We start from the raw sequence: 10,337 nt of genomic DNA, 5'->3' as shown, positions 1-10,337 counted from the left end.
TTGTAATTTTGACTACGGTATGCAAATGTTGAAATCCAAATAGCAATACTTTAACATCTTACACAAGTGATGCAAATATTCAAAGTCAATGAACCATGACTGAGTTATATGGCTAAACAATCTACATGTAAATGAAATGTGCCAATGCTAATACAATTGCATACCAAATACCATTCACTTATTATAAGTTGTTCCCAAATCTAAATACAAACATTAACTTGTAAACTATGTAAAAGTTTCAAAGTCAATGAACCATGAAGAGGGGTGGGGATATATAATCTCCATGGAAACAATATTTACAAATGCCAATAAATTTGCATACCATGCAAATATCATTGACTTAAGCAGTTCATCTTAAACTGATCTAATCACAAACCTATAAATGTAAAATAAGATAAGGTTCAAAGTCATTAGACTGTGACTGAGGGGCAAGGCCAAATATTCTCCATAGAAATGAGATGTGCCAAAGCTTATACAACTGAATACCAATTAACATTAGCCTACCAATTTGTTCCCCTTGAACTGACTTAATCACAAACTAATACATGATTACTTGAAAAATACACAGTCAATAGACTATGATAATTATCTCCATGCCAATGCTTATACAACTGCATACCAAATACTATTGACCTACCACTTGTAATTCCCCATAACTAACCTAATCACAAACTAATACATGTAAAACAAGCAAAAGTTTCAAAGTCAATAGACTATGACTGAGCGGGCAGGGCCAAAATATCTCCATAGAAATGAGATGTGCCAATGCTTATACAACTGCATACCAAATATGATTAACCTACCACTTGTGGATCACCATAAACTAGACCTAATCACAAACTAATTGTTGACGCTGTTACCGACGCTGGAAACAGCATACCTATGTCTCGCTTTTTGACTTCGTCAAGGCAAGACAATAAGGTCAAGGACAATGGACATATGACATACAGACGGCAACTTCATTACATAAGACATCTATATAATGTATTTACATAGGATGAAGGATCCAGGTCTTCTTCATTCTGAAATATTAAGCTTTTAAGAGATGAGCTATTGCCATCTCCGCTGCTGCCTCTGGAACACTATTCCTCTGTCAAAAAGCTTGACATAAAACAGACCATTTATTGAACATTGTTTAAAACCTGGACGTTTAAAATGTTGCTCTCGAAAATAACATGAATAATATAAACAATGAATTATAAGTGAATTACAAGAAATTTGTGCCTAGTTTTGAAGTTTGAAGTTCAGTAGAGGTCGTTTGTTGATGTGTTTCATCGTAAGTGTTTCTCTTTTTATATAGATAAGACCATTGATTTTCCGGTTTTAATGGTTTTAAACTATCAATATTTGTGGGGCCATTCATATCTTGCTGTTTGGTGTAAGCCAAAGCTTCGTGTTGAAGACTGTACCTTGACCTATAATGCTTTACTTTTATAAATTGTGCCTTGGATCATGTGGATGGAGACTTGTCTCATTGGCACTCATATCACATCTTCCTATATCATGTAAATCTATATACAAAGAAAAAATCTTATTCATCAATTAAAATAATTAAAATATCAAAATTCTGTAAAAGTTACTGCTAACTCAACATGTTATATAGTTATGCTGATCATATCTTTTTGACAACATTTTTTTTACTGGAAAATCATTAATTATTTTTCTTTTTTTTGCTTGTTGTCAAATTTGAAGTATTTTTCTTACAGTGGTAACTTTCTTATATAAATACATTCAACAAAAATTAAAATTGGGGTTATAACAAATTCTTCCTGCATGATCTTTTGATTGGTATTTTTTTTCTGTTGAATTCCTGTACATTTCCTGACAAAAACACATATTATTTCTTCTGTTGAGATTTTCCCCAGATGAATCCTTGTATATATAACTTACAGACACAATAAAGACACAATATTTCTTCTGTTGCAATTATTTTTAATTCAGACTTTTTTGGCAAATATTACTTGACTTTCATGACTTTAGGACTTTTCACAAAGCAGGAGAAAAAAAGTAGGATTCCTGGTAAGGCCTCTGAATAATCTTTCTCTATATAGAACACTGAGTTTCAGTTGACCACTTTAAGACTTGATACACAAAAGTGTTCATCAAATACAAATTTTTCATATCAAGCTTGTTGTCTTTCAATGGGTTCATCAAGGAAACAGAGTTTGTACTTGCAAATCGTAGACTTCCTTCCTTCTTTAAAATAACGGACATTTGAAATGATCTTGGTGAAATAACCATACCAAATACAACATCTTGAAAGAAAAGCTTCGACAGCATCTGTTGAACATTTGGAAAAACTCCTTCAGTTTCTTGTCTTGCTGGTTGCAATTTCACCACTAATGGGAAAACACCAGGGAAATGTTTAAGCGCTGCACAAAAGTCTGGAACAGCTGTTCCTTTCTTAACATTAGAACAACTGCCCTCAGATGTTACTGATGATTCTTCAGAATATGAGTTTGGAGAAAGTCTTCCATGTGCTGATATACAATTGAATGTTCCTACAGGGGTACTTGAATATGGGGTATTGTACTGCATTTGTGTAATATGGTCATCTTCATCTCCATAAATAAGTTTAACTTCTGGATTGCAACTATTAGAAGGTGGACAACAAAGCACCTCCGACACTTTTACATCATCAATAATATGGAGAAGATTATCAATCAAATGTGTCATCCATAGTTTACCTAGGTCATTTTTCAGGTCACTTTTCAAGGCAGCTCCGAATGATGCAACATAACGACCTTGTTCTGCAACAATTAAAAAATATAATGTTATACTAAGTTCTGTCTGAGTCAAATAGTGTTTTGATTACTCGTCTAGCCCAAACACTATATAATATAATTAATGCATATGAATCTAAAATCATTATTTTGAAGTATAAACAAGAGCAAAGCTCAAAACCTCTTGCTTGTTTAAAATCTATTTTTATTATAATGACCATAATCATGATAACCTTTAATCCCAAAATATGTAGGTGTCTTCTTTGATGCCCGAGCTTCTATATGGGTAGAAGGTCTCACTACAATAATATAATGCCATTGAGCCAAACTAAACTTAGGTGGCACCATGTACAAATTTAACACCATCATTTTTAGCAGAATACTGAACATTTCTAATATAAATCATGATAATCTGATAATGTCTAAACTAATAAAATTATCAAAAAAATCATAACTTTCCAATTTTCTCTCAACTTGGGCCTCTTTACACATGTATATCATTAAAAATGCCTATCATTGCATACAAATCATTTCATTTGAAGGGTTACAAATACTTGCAAAAGACCCCAAAAAATCATTAATTATACCCTTTATTTTTAAAACTGAACCTCTATCATTGTTAAAGGGCCTCAGTAAAAATGTTGGCTGATCATGTTGATTTTTTTTTACTGGGTATTAGAATATAGTTGAGCAGCCTAATTTCTATTGCTCATGACCAGCTGTCCAATGATGTTTGGGTAAGTCTATTTAACACAAAGGGTAACACATGTGAACATGGTGAATCAGGATCTGCTTATCCTTTTGAGATCACTCTCACTTTTTGGTGTTTTTTTGTTGTTGTTCAGTCTTTAGTTTTCTATGTTGTGTTTTGCCTGCTATTGACAATATGTCTGTTTGCTTCTTTTCTTTTTTAACCCTGGTGTTGTCATTTATTTTAGACATTTGAGTTTGAGTGTACCATTGATATCTTTCACCTCTGTTTTACCATGAACATGATGTATAGAACTTTGGATGAACTGACATTAATTTCAAAATAGCAATGTGCCAATGGTAGTTCTTATATTTTTCTCACCTAATGAAGCCTTGTTGATTTCCTCCTCTAATTCTTCCTCACTTAAAGTTGGTGTAGTTGTCCATCTGTCCACCTTACCAAAACATTGATAGTGGTACTTAGATATCTCTATTAAATTTAAGATTCCGTTCCAGTGATCACTTTCTATATTTGAATGTTCGAATGTTTCTATATTCCAGCTCAAAAATTTATTGAAATGATCAATTGTCATTGGTGGTGTTGCAGGACCTAGCCAAGGGAACCCTGGATCCTCATTGGACTTTTCATCACAAGTTATAAATTTTACTCTTAAGATTTTTGGTATTGAAATGTTGTGCTTCTTTTCTTCACTGGGAATTAATATTCTTGCACACAAAGCTCTCTGGTTGTACGAGGAAATCCATCCCTGAAATAAAATAGCATTTTAACATATATATATATCATTAGCGATGTGAACTAGTACTGGATGTTTCGAGTATTGCTCAGTAGTATGATACATGCAATATAGAAATCAAATAAAACAATATTCAACTGTTCAGTTTTGGTTTAGAATATGTGTTTTTTTTTATATGAAATTGATACTCTTGACAGTCAGGGATATAAATCTATAAGGTTATTACAGAAAAATAACATACATTTGTCAATTGTTGACTAAACAATCAAAGAACTGTGATAACATATATGTACATGATGTATGTTACATTTTTCAAAGGGACAATATACATCATTAGTTTAGTTGAAATGTAATATACAAATTCTATTGATATAACTATTGTCTTTATTTATACATGTACTTGACTATAGAAAGATATAACCATGATAACAGTTCATAGTGTGCAAATTATGCATAGTACACCTATATATGTTGTAATTGTTATGAAAGAAAAAATATGCCTGTAATAACTAAAGAGTGATATTACAGCATCTCTATCGTCTATATCATGTATATCATGTATATATAATTCATTCAAAGCATTTGCTCAGACATACATCATGCTTAATTACATGTATTTTAAATTTTTGTGAGAATTAATGATCAGAGCATGTAATGAGGTTCTGTGCATCCTTCCCAGTAATTCCCAAGTTCATATACATGTACATTTGTAATATGTTAGATTCCTTTAATAACTAAACCTTGTTATTACAGACAAGTTTACCCCTTAAAAGCCTTGTGGCATTCAATCATTTACCATGGTCATGATGGTTATTAAAAAATTGTTAATTTAATTTAAAAATTAACATGATAAAGGTTGTGCATTTATTTGTGCACAAAGTCTTAAGAGTTCACTAGAGCCCACTATGGATTAAAATATTTTTGATTAAATTTACAAATATCACAAACATATACATGATATATATGTTATTACAGATTTAGAAAATTTAAGGAATAAAGAGTAGACAACTCATGAAAGTATCTGTAATAACACATGCAAGGTATTTTCTATAATAACCCTACATATAAAAACAACTATAGGTCACCGTACTGCATTCAACAATTAGCAAAACCCATACCTCATAGTCAGCTATAAAAGGCCTTAATAAGACAATGTAAAACAATTCAAATGAGAAAACCAACGGCCTCATTAATATAACAAAATGAACTGAAAACAAATAAGAAACACATTTAAACAAATGACAACCACTGAATTACAGGCTTCTGACTTGGGACAGGCACATACATAAATAATGTGGCACTGGGTTAAACATGTTAGCGGGATCCCAACCCTCCCCCTAACCTGGGACAATGGTATAACAGTACAAAATAAGAACAAACTATAACCAGGTGCTCCGTGGGCGCAGCTTTATAGGACCGCAGAATTCAAACTCTGAACAGTTGGGGCAACAACATGTACATGTATGCAAGCTTGATACAGCTCTGAATTTGGATTGTGATAAAATTTTGGACATAATATGAGTTTCTGACACAAAACCAAATGTCAAATTCTTACAAATCTATTGCGCAATATTGTGCAATTAAAGAATTCTTCTTTTCAAAAATTTGGAATTTGAGAAATAAAAAAAAAAAATTAAAACAGCTACCACCCCCCCTTTTTTGCAGTGTGTCCAAAACCTGACATTTCTTTATACATTATATACAAGTAGTGTTAGTGTATGTTAAATGTTTTAGAATTACCTCTCTTACACTGCTTTTAAATTGTCTTAATTGTCCATTGACCAGAAATACCTAGTTTTCCCCCTTTTTTGCCCCTAATTCAGAAACATTTTGAGCCTATTAACCCCCCAAGGTCAATACTTACCACGCCTTCATGATATTGAAACTTGCTGTTTAATTTCAGGAAGATTCATACACTTAAACATAAGTTAATGTTTGAAAACTACAAAAATTATTATTTAGGGCCCCCTTTTTGGCCCCTTATTCCAAAACTAGAAGGACCATAACCCCCAAAATCAATCCCAACCTTCTTTTAGTGGTGTTAAACCTTCTTGTATAAATTGATAGAGATCCAGAAACTAAAACACAAGTTATTGTCTGTAAACTATAAAAATGCTTCTTTTTGGCCCTTTTTTGGCCCTTATTCCGACATATTCGGGAAAATAACCCCAAACTGAATCCCAGCCTTTCCTGTCTTATAGGGAAATTTGTGGTACAAAGTCAGAGAGATCCATACAGCTACACACAAGCTTTTGTTTTAAAACAAGAAAAATGCTTGTTTTTGGCCCCTTTTTGGCCCTTAATTCCTAGACCTTTCCCCCAATAACCCCTTTAAATAAATCTCAACCTTCTACTTAGGTATTAAACATTGTGGTACAATTTCAGAACAATTGAAATACTAATACACAATTTTTTGTCCTGAAACTAGAATGCTGTTTTGGCCCATTTGGGCCCCTTATTCCTAAACCTTTGAGACCGTAACCCCCAAAATCAATCCCAAGCTTCCTTTTATGGTTATAAACAATGTGTTAAAATTTTATAGATTTCTTTTTACTCATTTAAAAGTTATTATCTTCGGACGACGCTGACAACGACGTGATACCAATATACGACCAAAATTTTTTTAATTTTTGCGGTCATATAAAAATCAGTCTAAAAAGGCTTAACTCATCAGATGGACAAACATATGTATAGACTTATATCTCTGACTGCTTGTGAACCTCTGTCAGAAAACTAATTAGGCATTGATCACTGATTAATCATGTTAATCAAACTTGTAAATAAAATACATTTTGTTTCCAATGCTTCATATACATGATTCATCCTATTTTTCATTTATAAGTAAAGAAATTCGAAGACATAAACAAATTAATTTCTTAAGAAAACTAGAGGCTCTAAAGAGCCTGTGTCGCTCACCTTGGTCTATGAGAATATTAAATAAAGGAAACAGATGGATTAATTCATGACAAAATTGTGTTTTGGTGATGGTGATGTGTTTGTACATCTTACTTTACTAAACAGTCTTGCTGCTTACAATTATCTCTATCTATAATGAACTTGGCCCAGTAGTTTCAGTGTAAAATGTTAATAAAAATTTACAAATTTTATGAAAATTGTTAAAAATTGACTATAAAGGACAATAACTCCTTAGGGGGTTAATTGACCATTTCGGTTATGTTGACTTATTTGTAAATCTTACTTTGCTGAACATTATTGCTGATTACAGTTTACCTCTATCTATAATAATATTCAAGATAATAACCAAAAACAGCTAAATTTTCTTAAAATTACCAATTCAGGGGCAGCAAACAAACAACAGGTTGTCTGATTCATCTAAAAAATGTCAGGGCAGATAGATGTTGACCTGATAAACAAATTTAACCCATGTCAGATTTGCTCTAAATGCTTTGGTTTTTGAGTTATAAGCCAAAAACTGCATTTTAACCCTATGTTCTATTTTTAGCCATGGTGGCCATCTTGGTTGGTTGGCCGGGTCACCGGACACTTTTTTTAAACTAAATACCCCAATGATGATTGTGGCCAAGTTTGGTTTAATTTGGCCCAGTAGTTTAAGAGGAGAAGATTTTTGTAAAAGTTAACAACTACGACGGACGACGGACGCAAAGTGATGGGAAAAGCTCACTTGGCCCTTTGGGCCAGGTGAGCTAAAAAAGTTTAAGCATTGAATTTACAGTTTTTGGCATGCTACATGTATTTTAAAAAGACAATTTTGTATTTCTTAATCTGGTTCTTTTTTCTTGTAAGGGACATACTTCAAACTTATGGTAAAAAAAAAGTTTGTAACTTCATTAGACACGAAATAACATGTAGAACATGATGAAAGTTGCTTTTAGTAAATGCTTAATTCATTTCTTTTCCTTTTTGGTATTAAAAAAAATCTTATTAGTGCTAGATATTTAGTTGGTTTTCTCTGACAAGAGGACTAGACTCCCCTGACCAGTGTGCTCCATAATGACAAACTACAGTTAAGTTTTATGATAAATTGATAAAAAAAAGTAAAAAATTCACATTAAATCAATGTTTCAAATCATGTTTTGTAAATTAATGTCATTAATAAATTGAAAAAGACAAGAAGAAATTTGTAATCACACTGTAACATACTATTTTACCATATTTTGCAACATCAGTATGATCAGCAGTATGCCCAAAATGATTTTGTTACATGTAAACTGCAACATTTATAAGTTAATATTTATATTAAGGAATGACTGTAATATTTTGTCTGTCTATGAAGAAATAACATAAAAAATTTGGTGCACACTGAATAACGCACGTAGCGGGTTATTTAATAGTCAGTGCACCACATTTTTTTATGTTATTTCGAATAGACAGAAAAAATATTACAGTCATCATGGTCATTTCTTATAATTTAATTCTAAATTCCATTTTAAACCGTAGAAAACCATGAAAAAACGTTGATGACATCACGGTCACATGACTAAATTATGTCTATGGGCTCACAACAAAATAACGACAGCCAATCAGATTACGCGTTACATCCAAAATTAAATTATAATAATATAACATTTGAATTGTTGAAATATTATACTTTGTTTGAGTTGTCATGATGGACGGACCGGGCTGTCTTGCATTCCTTAGTTTATAGTTTAAACATATTTATTTATAGTGGATTTGGAAACAAGTTTTGCATCATGATTGTTGTTGTTTTCATAGATTTTGAGATATAATCATGTATGAGGGGGGACGGATAGGGTCCTAGTCCCGAGGGTATAAAAACATGAAATCCCAAGGTCCCAAACTTAAAAGAAATCTAAATCCCGACATCCTGTAATTAAAAAAAAGAATTCCTAGATCCCGAAAGGACCAATCTCGAAATCCTGAGCTTAAAAACACCAGATCCCGGAGTCCCGATAAAGGTCTCCCCCCCTCATGTATTATGAGGGTAGTATTAGGGGCAATGGGGGTACCTTGATCATGTTGATGACGTATAAGTTTAACGGTAAAAAATCTTGCCAAATGATGTTAACAGTAATTTTTAGTGCATGACGATAAAACATACATTTTCTTTTAGACGATAAAAAATCAGCTTAATTTGACTTGTCACGCTTTATTTTCCAAAAATATGGGTAAAGATAATAATTTGAGACATCTGATGAATCACAGTAAATTTTAACCAATTTGACACAAACGGTAGACGAAAATGACCATTTGACGACTGACAGATATATATATAATATATTTTTTAATTTTTAAATGTTTCATGATGTTTATTAAATAAATATCTACATGCGTTTATAATATCAAAACAACATATAAGATAAGGCGAACAAACCCTTTTTGTGGAATTTATTTTGGTACGGCCTTGACGTAAACATTTTTTTTTGTCAGACGGTCCGAGTTGTTTTGGGGCCGAAATGTCTTACACCCGGCGCAGTGTCGTCTAACTAACACGATCTTAATGTTTGCTCTAACTATATAAGTTGCCAATGCTTTACACAAATATTGCTTACAAATGGAAACCTGTTCTGCACTATGTCGTCTCCTAAATCTACATTTATATGCCTTTTTGTTTCGTTAGATTTATCATCTGTAGCGCTCTGTTTACTTTGAGTCGCCATCCTGTTCTGTTCTGTAGTACGGAATCCCTCCGTTTATAAAGGAGCACTTCACAAATATGTAGTCAAAATATGATGTATTAACTACGATTGTCCGGTCCGTGTTATGCAGGTGGCAGTTAGGTCCGCTGCTGTATGCCCTGAGGTAATCGGTGCCCTGAGGTAATCATGGTAATGCGTCATTGATTAAATACGCACGAAAATATAGTTCTTATTTAGATAGATCTTAATACCAAATTTTAATGTGACCAAATACCAAAGATGTCAACAAACTTCCCAAATGATTTTATTATTTGTATTCACCGATCGTTCATTTCGTATGTACGTGTAGGGTGGGGATGGCTTGTAAAATTATAAACTTCTTTTTTTTTTTTTTTTTTATAAAAGTTCAATTAATGATCTGAAGTATTCATTCATGACAGGGTTACCTGAGGTAACCCCAATATAACAACAAATGCAACCATTAAACTCAAGTCAACTGGGGTAACTTTATATATAATCACATAAACAATACAAATCTATGAAGTCCTACATTCTAAATTAAGAAATTGTGTAATTAAAATATAAATGTA

At 32.4% G+C, this 10,337-nt stretch overlaps 1 protein-coding gene across 1 annotated transcript; it reads right to left on the bottom strand.

The window, feature by feature from the left end:
• Nucleotides 1-1,911: 1,911 nt before the first annotated feature.
• On the bottom strand, nt 1,912-9,855 carry LOC139497339 (uncharacterized). Its single transcript, XM_071285553.1, has 3 exons — nt 9,661-9,855; nt 3,796-4,180; nt 1,912-2,750 (listed from the first exon to the last, which is right to left on the bottom strand). Exons 1-3 carry the CDS (start codon nt 9,766-9,768, stop codon nt 2,044-2,046), a joined length of 1,200 nt encoding a protein of 399 aa, XP_071141654.1. The 5' UTR covers nt 9,769-9,855; the 3' UTR covers nt 1,912-2,043.
• Nucleotides 9,856-10,337: the final 482 nt, after the last annotated feature.

This window comes from Mytilus edulis, chromosome 12, assembly GCF_963676685.1.
Source record: "Mytilus edulis chromosome 12, xbMytEdul2.2, whole genome shotgun sequence".
Lineage (NCBI taxonomy): Eukaryota > Metazoa > Mollusca > Bivalvia > Mytilida > Mytilidae > Mytilus > Mytilus edulis.
The sequence above is the reverse complement of the archived record's forward strand: the minus strand, read 5'-3'. Positions and strand labels throughout refer to the sequence as shown.

Excerpts from the sequence above, each read along its gene's own strand:
- LOC139497339 (XM_071285553.1), bottom strand. The coding sequence starts at position 9,768 with ATGGCGACTCAAAGTAAACAGAGCGCTACAGATGATAAATCTAACGAA. Across the intron at positions 4,181-9,660 it reads TGCAGAACAGGTTTCCATTT|GGATGGATTTCCTCGTACAA; the intron begins GTAAGCAATATT and ends ATTTTATTTCAG. Across the intron at positions 2,751-3,795 it reads AATCAACAAGGCTTCATTAG|AACAAGGTCGTTATGTTGCA; the intron begins GTGAGAAAAATA and ends TAATTGTTGCAG.